The 16,049-nt window shown below is 38.7% G+C and overlaps 1 protein-coding gene across 2 annotated transcripts in view; it reads left to right on the forward strand.

Moving 5' to 3' along the window:
- The window catches only part of rsu1.S (Ras suppressor protein 1 S homeolog), an 81,642-nt gene that overhangs the window by 6,685 nt on the left and 58,908 nt on the right, over nucleotides 1-16,049 (forward strand). For both annotated transcript variants that reach the window (XM_018269132.2, XM_018269134.2), the window contains exons 4-5: nucleotides 11,814-11,934; nucleotides 15,430-15,548. In XM_018269132.2, coding sequence (XP_018124621.1) covers nucleotides 11,814-11,934; nucleotides 15,430-15,548 — 240 coding nt within the window. The remainder of the gene's footprint in view (nucleotides 1-11,813; nucleotides 11,935-15,429; nucleotides 15,549-16,049) is intronic.

Genomic DNA, 16,049 nt, shown 5'->3' on the forward strand with positions numbered 1-16,049 from the left:
GGATGACCCAACGCCACCTCAAGCTCAACTTGGCAAAGACTGAGCTCATGGTCTTTTCACCCAAACCCAGCCCTTCTTTTCCTTTCACCATTACTATTGATGGCATGACTATTTAGCTGGTTAACTCAGCATGCTGAGTCCTTCTCTAATCATATTAATACTACCAAAACCTGTCGCTTCTTCCTCCGCAATATAGCCAAGATACGCCCGTTTCTTTCAGAAACAACAGCCGAAACACTAGTCTATGCCCTTATCTTATCCCGTTTAGACTATTGCAATCTCCTCTTAACCGGTCTTCCTGACTGACTCCCATCTCTCTCCCTTCAATCAATCTTAAACTCTGCTACCAGGATCCTTCTCCTCTCTCTCCTAAAAGGGAACCTGCTCAACCCCAACTAAAATCCTTAGCGTGGCTGCCTGTTAAGCAAAGGATAGCATATAAAACCCTTCTACTAACATTCAAAGCCCTTCACTCCTCTGCTCCTCACTACATTACTCTTGTCTCACTATACGTTCCTGGTTGTCTTCTCTGCCCTTCTCAGAGCCACCTTCTCTTCACACCATCCACTTCCACCTCTCGTCTCAAACCCTTCTATCTTGCTGCTCCTTAACTCTGGAATTCCATCCCTGAATTTCTCTGAAACCCTCACTTAATCTCTTCAAGAAAAAGAGCCTACCTTTTGGACCACTAGAACATTCGCCTAGTCCTGTCCCTACTGACTATGCCTTACCTTGTGCACTTTTTCCTTCTCCAATTTGTACCTTTATGTTAGCCTCCCATCCACTTACACTGTAATGCTACACTATAAACTGTAAAATAAAAGCCATTTTTGGTAACTAGTCAGTATACTTACCCTATATTGTTGTAATGGATGATCATTATGTATTTATAGATCAAATCAGGTGCTCTTAAAGTGATACTGACACTAAAAATTTTCTTTTCAAAATATTAATCTACATTAAAAGTTACCTATAGGTCATGTTGATCGTTTTTCGCTGATAGTTCTGCTTTTGTAAGTAAGTAATATGGCATTTCTAAACCTGACTGTTTTGCCAACCTGACGGTCCCTTCTTAATCTGTCAGAGTTTCTAATGCTAAAGGACTCCTGCTGTACAAAAATGGCAGCCCCCTCATAGAGGAACAGGGTAGTAAGAAAAGTAATTTAAAATCCTCAGGCAAATACTTTTATGGCAAAATTATAAATAGCATTTAAAGACAATGTCATGATAGATAATAAAAATGGTTATTTTCTGATGTCAGTATCTCTTAAAGTGAGACAGTAGAGTGTTGGATCCCCTGTGCTTTCTGGCACATTCCCCCAACATGTCAGTGAAAGGAAAGTGTAGGCTGTGATAATTTTCCCTCAATGTGAATTGACTTTAATGACTTTCACCTTCTCATAGTTAGAGAACACTCTGAAGGAAAAAAGTAAGACAAATGTTCATAAATGCACAAAATTGGTACAGGTATGGGATTAATTATCCAGAAAGCTCTAAATTATGGGAATGCCATCTCTCCATTTTAATAAATAATTCTTTTTTTTTTTTTATTAAATGATTTTGTTTTTCTCTGTAATAATTAAACAGTACCTTGTACTTGATCCGAACTTGGATATAATCGATCTTTATTGAAGGGAAAACAATCCTATTAGGTTTTATTTAGGGATGCACCGAATACAGCCAGGATTCTGTCTTTTTCAGCAGGATTCGGAGTCGGGCAAACCGAATCCTAATTTGCATATGCAAATTAGGGGCAGGGAGGGAAATCGCTTGACTTTTTGTCACAAAACAAGAAAGTGGAAAATGTTTTCCCATTCCTACCTCTAATTTGCATATGCAAATTCGGTTCGGTATTTGGCCGAATCTGTCGGAAATTATTTGGCCGAATCCAAAATAGTGGAGTCGGTGTATCCCTAGTTCAATTAAAATGTAAATTCCTTTTTTAGTACAATTACAAAATGTGGACATCCAAATTAAGGAATTATCCCTTATCCAGAAAACTCCTAGTCCTGAGCATGCTGGATAACAGGTCTCATACTTGTAAAATGTTTTTGATTCTGGAGAAAAATTAATTTTAAATTTTTTTAGTGGTATTTGCCCAACACTCTTTGCATCTGAAGCAAAATGTGTGAAATTCCCCTGAATCTGTCAAGACTTAAATAATAAATCTTAAATAAAGTTGTGGAAGCTGCTTAGAGAATCAGATCTCTGAATTAGCCCATTTTTATGTCCCCAGCCCCACTGAACCACTGTCTGTTCGTGTGGAATTGTTAGGGACAGAATGGGTCGAATTGAAAATTATATTTTTCAAAAAACATTTTTAGGGTCAAAACTCTCAAATTTGAATTGTGAAGAATCCAAACTCGATTAGAATTTTAATTCGAATTTCGAGATTTATAAAACCGTAGCCCTTCAAAAATTTGAATCCGACTTCGCCACCTAAAACTTGCCGCGTTCATGTATAAGTCAGTGGGAGAGGTCCAGGGACCAATTTGAACATGTTACTAGGCTTCCCGACAGTGAAGTTTTTTTTTCGGAGAAAAAACTTGATTCGAGTTTTCAGGTCGGTAATATTCGTTCGAGTTTTAGATATCTGATTTTTTATTAAATAACCTCCCGATCGAATTTCGAGAATATTCAAATTTATTATAGTTAAAAAAATTCATCATGAATTCTAAATTCGACCTTTGGTAAATGTGCCTCTAATTGTGCCGCTCAGCCGAATTCATTTGCTTTTCATTTCCTCTTTCTTCCAGTAGAGATCAGTGTTGGCGCACGAGTCTAGTATGTTGTATAATGTAGTCGACCGGCTGAAAGAAGTCCATAAAAAGAGAAGCGCTCGTGTAAATAAGCAAGTTTATGTAAATGCTTTATATCAGCGTGTTTGCAAGTTTGAATGCACCCAAGGCACCGGCCGTATACAGAGATGCGTTTACTATAACTCTCTCTAGAAAGCCACTCTAATAAAATCCTTTTATAGCTCAGAAAGAACAGTTATATAATGAAAGAAAATAATAAAATTGAAAGGCAAACATAATCAGTTTAAGTAAGCTGTGTTCAATATTAGGTTGTTGTACTACAAAGTTTGATATCATCACCTCCCCACCAACAAACAAAAAAAAAACCAATAAACAAAAACTGGAAGACGAGGAGTAGATTTAGGCTTTTTATTTATTAGTGGGCTCAGGAATTATTTTGACCCATTCACATTCCAGTTTGTTTTTCGATGACTCTCTGTCGCAAGCTGGGTCAACCCAGAAATGCTTTGGTTACTTTTGAGTGATGGCTTTTTTTGTGCCTCTCTCATACAGGGTGGTGTAATGCAGAGCTCTGGATATGGTTGAGCCACACCTAAGGGCAGATTTATCAAAGGTGGAATTTGAAGTTATGTGAATTTTTTTTATTGTAATAAATGGGGGTAAACCGAATCCACTATTTTGGATTTTCCAGAACCCCCGAATCCTTCGCAAAAGATTCGTCTGAAAACCGAAGCGAATCCGAATTTGCATATGCGGAAACATTTTTTACTTCCTTGTTTTGTGACAAAAAGTCACGCAATTTCCCCCTGGCCCTAATTTGCATATGCAAATTAGGATTCAGCCGAATACTAATCCTGCTGAAAAAGGCCGAATCATGGACCGAATCCTGGATTCAGTGCATCCCTAGTAATAAATTCAGATGTATTCAACATGAATCGGAGGTAATTTAAGAAAAAACTTGAACGTCTAACATTTGCTCGAATACGAAAAACCCGAAAATTCAAATTGAATGTGAATCAAATTCTAATCAAGTTTTCCTCTGAAAAAAACACTTGAATGTCAGGAAGGCAATTAACATCTTCAAATAGTTCAAGGCACCTTTTCCATTTACTTCTACATGAACTCGACAGGTTTTAGGTGGCGAATATTCGAATTAGAGCTGTTTCCAGGGTCAAGATGTGATAAATCTCGCATTTGAATTCAAATTCGAGTTGCTGGTTTAAAATTCGAATTTGTGAGTTTTGACCAAAAGTTGTCAATTAAAATAATAGGCAGAAAGTTTATTAAAGGAGAATTCAACCCGTAACATAAAAAAACCCTCCCCCCCTCCCTCCTCCCCCCCAGCCTTCCTGGTACCCGGGGCAAATTCCCCTAACTTTTTACTTACCCCTCGGTGCAGATTCTGTCCTTGGGAGTTCACGACAGGTTTTAGGTGGGACTGGAATATTACTCCAACTGCGCATGTGCTGAAAACTACGGTCTGCTTCTGAAGTTTAACAAAGAAAAGAAGATGCCAGCTGTGAACTCCTGAGGACGGAATCTGCACCGAGGGGTAAGCAAAAAGTTTGGGGCATTTGCCCTGGGTACCAGGTAGGCTGGGGGGGAGGAGGGGGTCTGTGCAGGGTAGGGTTTTTTATGTCACGGGTTGAATTCTCCTTTAAGCACAAGTCCTATTCATTGAACACGTGGTGGCACATTTACTAAGCTCGAGTGAAGGAATAGAATAAAAAAAAACATCGAATTTCGAATGTTATTTTTGGCTAATTCGACCATCGAATTGGCTACTTCGACCTTCGACTATGATTTTGAATCGAACGATTCGAACTAAAAATCGTTCGACTATTCGACCATTCGATAGTCGAAGTACTGTCTCTTTAAAAAAAGTTCGACCCCCTACTTCGCCAACTAAAACCTACCGAGGTGCAATGTTAGCCTATGGGGAAGGTCCCCATAGGCTTCCTAACAATTTTCTGATCGAAGGAAAATCGTTAGATCGATGGATTAAAATCCGATTTTTCCTTCGATTGATCGATCGTAGGAAATGCGGTAAATCCTTCGACTTCGATATATTATTAAATAACCCTCGATATTCGACCCTAAGTAAATGTGCCCCATAGTGAACAAGGAACCTTGTTTATATAAACTATAGTCAATTATCTGAAGCAAACACAGAACTTTTACCAGTGCTGGGCAACTACATTATATTGTCATTACTTTGATACACTTTCATTTTTTGATGTTACTTTTTCTTTAAGGAAATATCTTTTATCCGAAAGGTCCCATACCAGTACTTGTAACACAGGTCATGTTTTGGCCATTGCTTCCTATGAGTATTTATGCAATCAGAAAGTATTAGAACTTTTCTGCCATTTTTTTTTTTTTCCAATTTGAGTTTGAAACAAATTCTTCTCTATGTTGTATATCTTCCTAATAAGAAAGTGACAAGGCGTCTGGCAAATGTGTTATATTATGGTTAGAAAATAATCATTGGAAAAAAAATTCTACATTTGATATAATATAGATTATTAATTTATTTTCTAATGTATGGAGTTATATTTATATGTGGGTGACATGCACAAGCCAAGTGAGTTTCAACATTTTACTTTTAATTGCTCTGCAGCTGAACTTACTGTCAGTTTGATTTCTCCTTGCTAGGATACCTCTCCTTGCTGAAAAATGCCTTTTTTTTTTTAAACAAAATTTTTTTTTATAAATTTTGTTGCAGAGCATCTGATATACTGTAAGTGTCTGCCTCCAAAGAAAAATACTCAAATCACTAAAGATAATTGTTTTTCTAACCAAATAATGTTAGAATGGTCATTTGTCCATATTTTTAGGAGAGGCGGATGCAATCTAGATATTTTATTATTTTTTTCATACTGCAAATGTAGTGTTTAAGATATTAGGAAGTATTTTACATTGCAGGCTGATTTAGTGTTTGTTTACTGCTGCTTTATGTCCTCCATTTAATAATGTTGGCTGCTATTCTCTTGCATACACAACTTCATAGAGTATATAAATCACATTCTCTTTCCATGTTTATTACACTTCACATGAAATTTGATTGCACAGGAGAGGGGCTTGTGTACGAACACAAAGGTCTGTGGTAGATTTGTTTTATTAGCTCTTGTTTAAAGGGGACACACTCTATAACAAATTGGCGATCCTGAACAAAGAGGTTACAAATAAATATTTTTTCTGCTGAAATATTTTTTGTGCTTTGTCTGCAGTGCAAATCAGAGCAGTGGTATCACAAGATATACAGTTTAAAAACACTAACTTATAGCTGCAGGTATGGGACCTGTTATCCAGAATGCTCAGGACCTGGGGTTTTCTGGATAACAGATCTTTCTGTAATTTGGATCTTCATGCTTTAAGTCTACTAGAAAACCATGTAAACAATAAATAAACCCCCCGTTGCTACACAGCAGATTATTTATATAAACAGTAGTAGTTTTTCTGAAGCAAACACAACAGTTTTACCAGTGCAAGGCAACACTGAATTTTATTTTTATTTAAAGGGATACTGTCATGGGAAAACATGTTTTTTTCAAAACGCAACAGTTAATAGTGCTGCTCCAGCAGAATTCTGCACTGAAATACATTTCTCAAAAGAACAAACATATTTTTTATATTCAATTTTGAAATCTGACATGGGGCTAGACATATTGTCAGTTTCCCAGCTGCCCCAGTCATGTGACTTGTGCTCTGATAAACTTTAGTCACTCTTTACTGCTGTACTGCAAGTTGGAGTGATATCACCCCCTCCCTCCCCCCAGCAGCCTAACAAAAAAACAATGGGAAGGTAACCAGATAGCAGCTCCCTAACACCAAATAACAGCTCCCTGGTAGATCTAAAAACAACAATCAATAGTAAAAGCCAAGTCCCACTGAAACACATTCAGTTACATTAAGTATGAGAAATAACAGCCTGCCAGAAAGTAGTTCCATCCTAAAGTGCAGGCACAAGTCACATGACTGGGGCAGCTGGGAAACTGACAATGTGTCTAGCCCCATGTCAGATTTCAAAATTGAATACAAAAAATCTGTTTTGAGAAATGGATTTCAGTGCAGAATTCTGCTGGAGCAGCACTATTAACTGATGCGTTTTGAAAAAAACATGTTTTCCCATGACAGTATCTTTTTAATTTTTGGTCTTCCTGTTCCTTTAAGTAAGCGTATCAAGTAGGGGGGAAGGTAATAAATCCCCTTGACTTTCATCTCGTGTAGTCTTGTCATCCCAATCACTTTTTTATTCTGCTATTGTGCCTGTAGAGGTACGATTTCCTATAACACCACATCATCACAAGGTCATGCTCCATATAACGAACCCCAATCTTTTCATAGCCTATGTTTAACTCATAGCACAGCGTATTTGCCTACATTGAGCCCTAAGCATTGGGTTACCACCTGGCAAGTATGGGCAGTAAACAATGACCCCTGAATCCAGTATTAAGGAGAAAGATAAGAAATGGTAGAAGTACTCGGACGGAAGGTGTAGTCAGGTTGTCCAGTGGTCAGATAGTAGGCCAAGAGACTGGTGGAAGCAGCAAAAAAAGCTTTTCTTTTGATCAGGAAAAAGCGGAAAATGGTCTTCAATAGTGGTCAAAGCAAGAGACTCCCACTCTGTGGAACAGAGATCCCTTATAGGGCCCTGAACAAGCTGACAGCTAATTAAGGAAATGTTGGTATTATACAAAGGGTTTGGATGTCTGAGGCCTATTTGCACTACTACAGCAATTCTTATTGGAAGCTTCCACAAAAATGTCTCTACCGATATCGCCCACCTCAAGATGGATATCGATCGATATTGCCCACCTTAAGCCGAAGGTGGTGCAGCAGTTGAATTGGTATGTGTCCTGTGATCTCCCACACAGAGCTTTATAGTGGTGTCAAATTGGAACCTTGTAGTGTAGGGGTCCCTGAATGTGGAGCCTCAGCTTCCTCTATACTTAGCATAAAAATTACCCCTCCCTGCTTTTCTCCTTTAAATTGCTGTATGGGTGGGTTGGGTTGTGGCCGGGAGTTGCTCCAAACCCCACAAAGATTTTTGTGCGCTGGGCCTCTCCAATGTTTTTATTTTTCTTCTCTAGTTACGCCACTGTTCGCACCACTTTTTATAATTCAGGTTGGCTATCACAGCAGTAACATGTTCCTCTTACGGCCATTTTATTGTATTTATTTTTCAGCTGCAGCAGTTAAAGCTGTGCTTTCACACTGCATTCAAATCCCTGAAGGCCAAAGGAATCATTCATCTGCCCAGCTCTATTTAAACTGTGCTGTTAGGCAGCTTTTTAATATTGTCAGATAATAACTAACCATTGATCTGTTGCTAATCTCATGTAGCCTTTTAGACCTATTGATCCTAGTTTTATGCACTCCGGTAATAATAGTGTGCTTATATGAGAGGGTTTTGCTTTGGTTGGGGTTATGTATGATTTTATACATAGGAATATGTAGAAATAAGTCATATGTAAAAGTAAAGTATTTTTGCTTATTTATTCTTTATCACTTGTTACTGTATTTATAAAACTATAGTTTAAACGCTTAAAAGGGGAGGTTCACCTTCAATTTCAGTTTAATAGGTTTTGGATTGTTCACCAGAAATAAATACTTTTTCCAATGACTTTCTATCTTCTATTTGTGACCGTTTTTCTAATATTGAAGTGTAAAGCTTCATCTTTCACCTTGTAAAGCAGCTCTGGGAGGGGGGGTCACCGACTCTTTAACTGTTCTAAATTGATATATTTGTTCATTTGCCCTGCTGAGCAGAATCCAGGGGGCAAATTCACTAAGCGCCGAAGCGCCGAACGCTAGCGTCAATTCCCTAGCGTTGGGCATTTTCGTTACTTCGCAAATTCACTAACGAACGCTGGTGTAGATTCGCTAGTGTTACTTCGCACCCTTACGCCTGGCGAATTTTTTTCGCTACGGACGTAACTACGCAAATTCACTAATGCGCGCAGTGTACTGAACGCTACCTTTTACTCTAGACTTCCTTCGCCACCTCAGACCAGGCGAAGCGCAATAGAGTAGATAGGGATTGCTTCAAAAAAGTCAAAATTTTTTCCAAGTCCCAAAAAACTCTGGCGTGTTTTCTACATTATGGGTGATAGGCTGAAAAAGATCAAAAAAATTTTTAGGGCTCCCCTCCTTCCCCCCTACATTTCCTGACTCATGGCACCTTAACTATACAGTGGGCACATGTGTAGGGCAAAATAAAATTTTTATTTGATGTTTTGAAGGTTTTCGAGGCATTTGTAGTGCTGATACGTATTCCTCCATTGAAATTTGAATTTGGCGCCGTATGCAAATTAACCTTCGCTAGCGTAACTTCGCTTCACTTAGCGAATCAATGCTAGCGCAACTTCGCAACCTTACGCTACCCCTGTGCGCAACTTCGGATTTTAGTGAATTTGCGGAGCGCTGGCGAAACTACGCCTGGCGAAGCACGGCGAAGTTGCGCCTGGCGCAACTACGAATCTTGGTGAATTTACCCCCATGAGTTTCATTAAAGGACAAGGAAAGGCTAGGAAAAAGTCTATCAACGGCCATGCCTATAGTGTTGCCGTTAGTTCTTTTCTTTCCTCTCTAAAGGAAGCTCTTTTTTATTGCAAGTGCTACGATGTAGACGAAGGTGTAAAAACTTCCCAGGATCCATTGCACTTTTTACAAGACCAAGACTGTTGGTCATGCACAGAACATTCCCTCAATAGGCAACGCATGCGCATAACTAGGAGAAGGCACACTTACCCCTGCAAAGCACAGCCTTCATTCAGAGTGCACCAATCGTAGCAGCCTATGATGGTTGCTATGGTGACGTGCCAATTTATATGCAGCAAATGCACCAATTGGCAAGTTCTTATTAGAGAGTTCTCTTGTGAGTCGATCGGTCACAGATTGTTACTTATGTCACTTCAACTAAAATGGCAGCCGCAACGGAGGGCTAATAGCGCTTACCTGCAAAGGGCACTACAGGAGATATGAGTGTAATTTTGCAAAACAAACTTGGCGATCAGGTACAGGTGGGGGAGCTCTACAACTTTATGAATAATGACCTTACATCCTTTCCTTGTTCTTTAAAAGCAGCTGTTAGAATTGATACAATAGTTGCTAATATTCCACAGATTCTGCTGAGAAATGTATCAACTAATTGTAGCAACTAAATGTAGCAAATGGTAACCGTTCCGATGCTCCTGGATCACTGAGCTGCCAGACTGAAACACCAGGAACATTCAACTTTAAAAGTAAATTTTGGGAAAACACTTAAAAATAAAAGATGCAAAGCAATTGAAAAAAAGTCTTTGTTTATGGTGAGCAATCTGAAAATATGTGAACTTAAAAATGTGTTTGACGGGTGAACAACCGCCTCTATGAAACAAAATGTAATTCTAAGGAAGTTTTAAATAAACATTCATTAAAGGGGTGGTTCACCTTTCAGTTAACTTTTAGTATGGCTAATTTTAAGCAACTTTTCAATTGTTCTTCATTATTTATTTATTTTTATAGTTTTTTTAATTATTTTCTTGTGCTTTCCATCTTTCAAATAGCAGTCACTGACCCCATCTAAAAACAAATGCTCTGTAAGGCTACAAATGTATTGTTATTGCTACTTTTTTTTTAGAAAAGAAAAAGAAACCCCACCAATTGTTATGCTTCTAAAATTGGCTTAAAATACTGCAACGTGAATTATTACACTTGTTTACTGACAATAATTCATAGAAAATTGTAATAAATTATTAAAGTGCTAGTGCTCCTATAAATTCATCCATACATAGATAAATTCATGGATTTAAGTAAAGTGCTGTGCAATAAATTAGATTATTAAATCAATTAAAAATATATAGAAAAAATGACCAGCTTTAGGTAGTGGGTTAGTAATTGAAGTCACAATCCATAAAATTAGATTATAGAAAATAGAAAAAATAGATGGTGGAGTTGTCCCATAAAGTAACTGCCTGATTTTTTCTAAAGCCTGGGACACCACAAAGATAAGGCAGGACAGGGTAACCGGGGCTGTGGCCTTGGTAATTAACTTGCCCTAAGTGTTGTTTAAGAGGCTAGGTAACCCTAAAAAGCCACAAACCGTCGGTCCCTTAGAAAGGAAGGAAGATTGTAAGAGGTTGTATAGAAAGAAGAAGGATTAGACCCCGAGCTCACTTGCCCCCACTGCCGTTGAAAAGCCCAACCCAAAAGTTTCCTATAGATTATATATATTATTATATTGCTACTTTTTATTACTCTTTCTATTCAGACCTCTCCTATTCATATTCCAGACTCTTATTCAGATCAGTGCATGGTTGCTAGGGGAATTTGGAGCCTAGCAACTGGATTGATAACATTGCAAACTGGAGAGCTGCTGAATAAAAAAGCAAAATATCTCAAAAAATCATAAATAATAAAAAATGAAAACCAGAATGCAAATTGTCTCAGAATATCACTCTCTACATCATACTTAAAGTTAATTCAAAGGTGAACAACCCATGTAAAAATACTCATTGGCTTTAAAGTTACATGTAAATATATTTGCTGTTGAAAGCAATTATTTTCTTTCACAGTGCACTGCTGGTCCTGTATTTTAAAAACAATGCAGGACCAGGTCCTTTCAAGTTCCCCTTTCATTCTCCCCCATTTCTGCAAATTCTCTCCCTGCCAATTAGGGATGCACCGAATCCACTTTTTTGTATTCGGCCGAACCCCCGAATCCTTCACGAAGGATTCGGCCGAATACCGAACCAAATCCGACCCCTAATTTGCATATGCAAATTAGGGGTGGGAATGGGAAAACATTTTTTACTTCCTTGTTTTCTGACAAAAAGTCACGCAATTTCCCTCCCTGCCCCTAATTTGCATATGCAAATTAGGATTCGGTTCGGCCGGGCAGGAGGATTCGGCCGAATCCTACTGAAAAAGCCCGAATCCTGGCCCGAATCCCGAACCGAATCCTGGATTCGGTACATCCCTACTGCCAATTAACTGTTGCAATACTGCTATCAGAAGAAACATTTTTGTGTTGTGTTCATTATTTATTTTTCTTTTATTGTGTTATTTTAGTTGTTCCCGCAAACATTGCCGATTTAAAAAATTTAGAAGTGCTCAACTTTTTCAACAATCAGATTGAAGAGCTGCCAACCCAGATCAGTAGCCTTCAGAAGCTCAAACACCTCAATCTCGGGTACGTTGCATATCACTCATTTACTCTCCTCTGTGTACCTCAAATGCCTTTAACGAAGAAAGCAGGTAGAATCAAGTTTTTAGTCCCTCTTGCCAGTTTGCTGACAACTATATCCTCCCAGATGCCCTCCTCTTAATTCTAGTAGGCTACATGCACAGACATGTAAATAAGTCTAGAAAAGTAATTCTGTACTGTACATACACTTGCCCCATTCCAACAGGAGACCCTTGGACAACTGGAATAAGGCTGTGCTTTTTTGAAGAAGAAGATTAGCAGAGCCCAGGGTAAAATGAAGCAAGGTGGGCTCACTGTGGGGTGCCTAACAACTTGTAACAACACAGTTACAGTGCAAAATTGGATTTGATGAAGAAACAGTCCTCAGCTGTATTATCAGTTATTTACTGTATTGGTATTGCTCTCAATAAATTACATTCATTTTATTTTTTATTGCAGGGACATGGGAAAAATCTAAATGTAAATACCTTGAAGTAAATCGTATTGGTTATCGTGAAGCTTAAAAGACCAGTAATACAATTTAAAAAAAAAAAAATTCTTTCTACTTAACGGAAAAAAAAACCACTAAGGCAATTTTAACTTTCAATTCCTAAAGTCTTTATTAAGAAATGACTTACCGTATATACTCGAGTATAAGCCGAGTTTTTCAGCACTCAAAATGTGCTGAAAAAGTCTACCTCGGCTTATACTCGAGTCAGCATGTCATTTGTTCTTTAAGGCTTGCCCCTACCAAAACGCTAGGTTTTTAGGTCAAAAAGCCCTTACCCCCATGATTTAAGGCTCCTCAAACTTCAAAATCCTCCCTGCATGCCTGTCCTGAGATCCGGTTAGAAGGAGAAGTGGGCGGGTAGCTGTGCTGTGTGAAAGGAAAACGTGACCCTGCAGGCAAAAGTGGCCATCTCTGAACAGTGAGACTGGAGAAGGAGGGGCTGAAAAAGGTGACTGTGCAGGCAGAAGTGAGCTCTGCTGTGGAAGTACCTGACCCATGCTGCAGAAGGAGAGGGCTGGAAACGAGACAAAGTAGAGAGCTATGCTGGGACACAACACAGAAGACTATAAAGCAGTCAGAAATGGTGAGCTGTGTTGAAGGGGGAAGTATATGTGAGCTTTTAAAAGAATGACTCCTATACTTATTTCTGAATATATATGTTTGTGTTTAATACATTTCCGATTTTTCATTAACCCCTGGAAAGAAGCAAGCTACACTATATTTCGTTTTAGGTACTGGCAATTAGCTTTTTCAATCCTGAGCGCACCGATCTTTGATAACTTTCTGTTTCACTTATATAGCAAGTATATAGTATAGGCTTATACTCGAGTCAATACAGTTTCCCAGTTTTCCTAGGTAAAATTAGGTACCTCGGCTTATACTCGGGTCGGCTTATACTCGAGTATATACGGTACTGATTCTCTGCTTGCGCTCCTCTTCAGAAACGGCGACAGGGCGAGGATTTTTCGATTTTTTCCTCCCTGCCTTCTATAGGAGATAGCTAGGGAGGAGAAACCGAGCGCTGCACGATGGATCATCGCCCTGTCGCCATTTCTGAAGAGGAGCACAACAGAGAATCGGTAAGTAATTTCTAAAATAAAGAATTGAAATTTAAAACTGCCTTGGTGTTTTTTTTTTTTCGTTAAGTAGAAACTAATTTTTTTTTAAAACAAATTTATGTTACTGGTCCTTTAAGCTACTTGCTTTGCTATAAAACTAGTAGGGATGCACCGTATCCACTATTTCGGATTCGGCCGATCCCAGCGAAAGATTTGGCCGAATACCGAACCGAATCCGTATCCTAATTTGCATATGCAAATTAGGGGTGGGAAGGGGAAAAAACTCTTTACTTCCTTGTTTTGTGACAAAAAGTTGTGCAATTTCCCTCCCTGCCCCAATTTGCATATGCAAATTAGGATTCAGTTCAGCTGGGCAAAAGGATTCAGCCGAATCCTTCTGAAAAAGGCCGAATCCTTTCCGAATCCCGAACGTAATCCTGGATTTGGTGCATCCCTAAAATCTATTGACTATCTTATTTTAAATACAGTAGCTGTTTACAGTTTTCTGGATGGTACCTTTTCAACATAACCGAAATAGCATGCTGGCAAGTGTTTCCAATAGGCAGGGCTTTATTGGTTTTGGCGCTGAGTTGTATATTGAAGTGTTCATTTTAGCAGAGGGCTGTCCGAGACACTCTGGGGACCACTCACTTTGTCAGCAGTCATAGACTAATGATTTCAGACACCGTTCAATGTGGGCACACGAAAGCAAAGGTTCTCAAGACTAGGGATGTAATGCCTGGAATACGTAACTTGTTTATTTTGCTACTTAGATTCATAGCACAATATCTGAGACATATACAGTACTACAAATTATATATATTTATAAATAAATGCTCTATGAATGACAATTCATGTTGCATTCAGATTTAATTGTGCGCATAAGAGGGCACCACCCTTATTCCTTGAATGATATAACGTATCCCCAGGATCCGTCTTAATCTGACCATAGACACACCGATATTAGTCTTCTACAACAAACGTTCTTATAGCGATTGTTTGTTCCAATGCACCAATCTAAAACAAACTATTCAAAAAATAACAAATTTGACAATGTTCTGGCTATTCATTGAAAGCAGGGATGCACTGAATCCAGGATTCGGGCAGGATTCGGCCTTTTTCAGCAGGATTCGGGCGAATCCTTCTGTCCGGCCAAACTGAATTCTAATTTGCATATGCAAATTAGGGGCGGGGGACATCGCATGACTTTTTGACACAAAACAAGGAAGTAAAAAATTGTTTCCCCTTCCCACCCCTAATTTGCATATGCAAATTAGGGTTTGGTATTTGTCCGAATCCTCCATGAAGGATTCGGGGCTTCAGCCGAATCCAAAATAGTGGATTCGGTGCAAATGTATGATAATATGCAAAGATATTATCTTTAGCTGACAAAAATGTTCTAACCTGTCTTATCACCATGGTACAAAAATTTACGGGATTTTCTTCGGAGGATCTGAAAAGAGCTTTGTTTCGTATGACTATATCTGCCTATGGCCAGCTGTTGTTTTGAAATTCTTCATTTTTGTCCTTGCATCAATAAATATCTCCACTAGGGATGCGCCGAATCCTATGCAAAAGATGTGAATCGAATCCTAATTTGCATATGCAAATTAGAGGTGGGAAGGGGAAAACATTTTTTGCTTCCTTGTTTTGTGACAAAAAGTCAAGTGATTTCCCTCCTGCCCATAATTTGCATATGCTAATTAGGGTTTGGTTCGGCGGGGCAGAAGGATTCGACCGAATCCGAATCCTGCTGAAAAAAGACGAATCCCGAACCAAATTAGGATTCGGTACATCCCTAATCTCCACATTCCATTGTGTTCCATTCTGAGCAACTTTCCAGTGAAGATTAATTGTCCATCTCCAATGGTTTTAAAGTTATTGGTAAATGTCAAGTTGGAACGACTCATCCTTTGTGTTTGTGTTGGTCAGTATGAACAGGTTAAACAGTCTGCCTCGTGGGTTTGGCTCTTTGCCTTCTCTGGAAGTCCTTGACCTCACCTACAACAACCTGAATGAGAACTCCCTGGCGGGAAACTTCTTTTATCTAAGTAAGAAATAACATTGTAGCCTGTCGATATGCCGGGACCTTTTATCCGGAATGCTTGTGACCTGGGGTTTTCTGGATAAGGGTTTTCCATCATTTAGATCTCCATACCTTACGACTACTAAAAAAATATTTAAATGTGATAATAGGATTGTTTTGCCACCAGTATTCATTTATGCAGTTTTATTATTACAGAAGAAAAGGAAATTGTTTTTAAAAAATTGGAATTATTTGCTTTTAGTGGATGGGCTTCTCGTAAGCCTGAGCTTTCTGGAAAACAGCTTTCCAGATAATAGATCTTTTTTAAAAAAAGGGGTGAAAGAAAAGCCAACACAATACCATTACCCTGCCATTATAGTGCTGCTGTAGACGATATTGCACACATTATCTACCATGAGAGCTGTACATTTAATGGGAATTTTAATTAATTACAAGGAACAAAAGTACACCTGACTGTACGTGTTTAATAGGAATACATTACCAACAGTTTCCACAAGTACTCAAT

The sequence above is a fragment of the Xenopus laevis genome, chromosome 6S, assembly GCF_017654675.1.
Source record: "Xenopus laevis strain J_2021 chromosome 6S, Xenopus_laevis_v10.1, whole genome shotgun sequence".
Classification (NCBI taxonomy): domain Eukaryota; kingdom Metazoa; phylum Chordata; class Amphibia; order Anura; family Pipidae; genus Xenopus; species Xenopus laevis.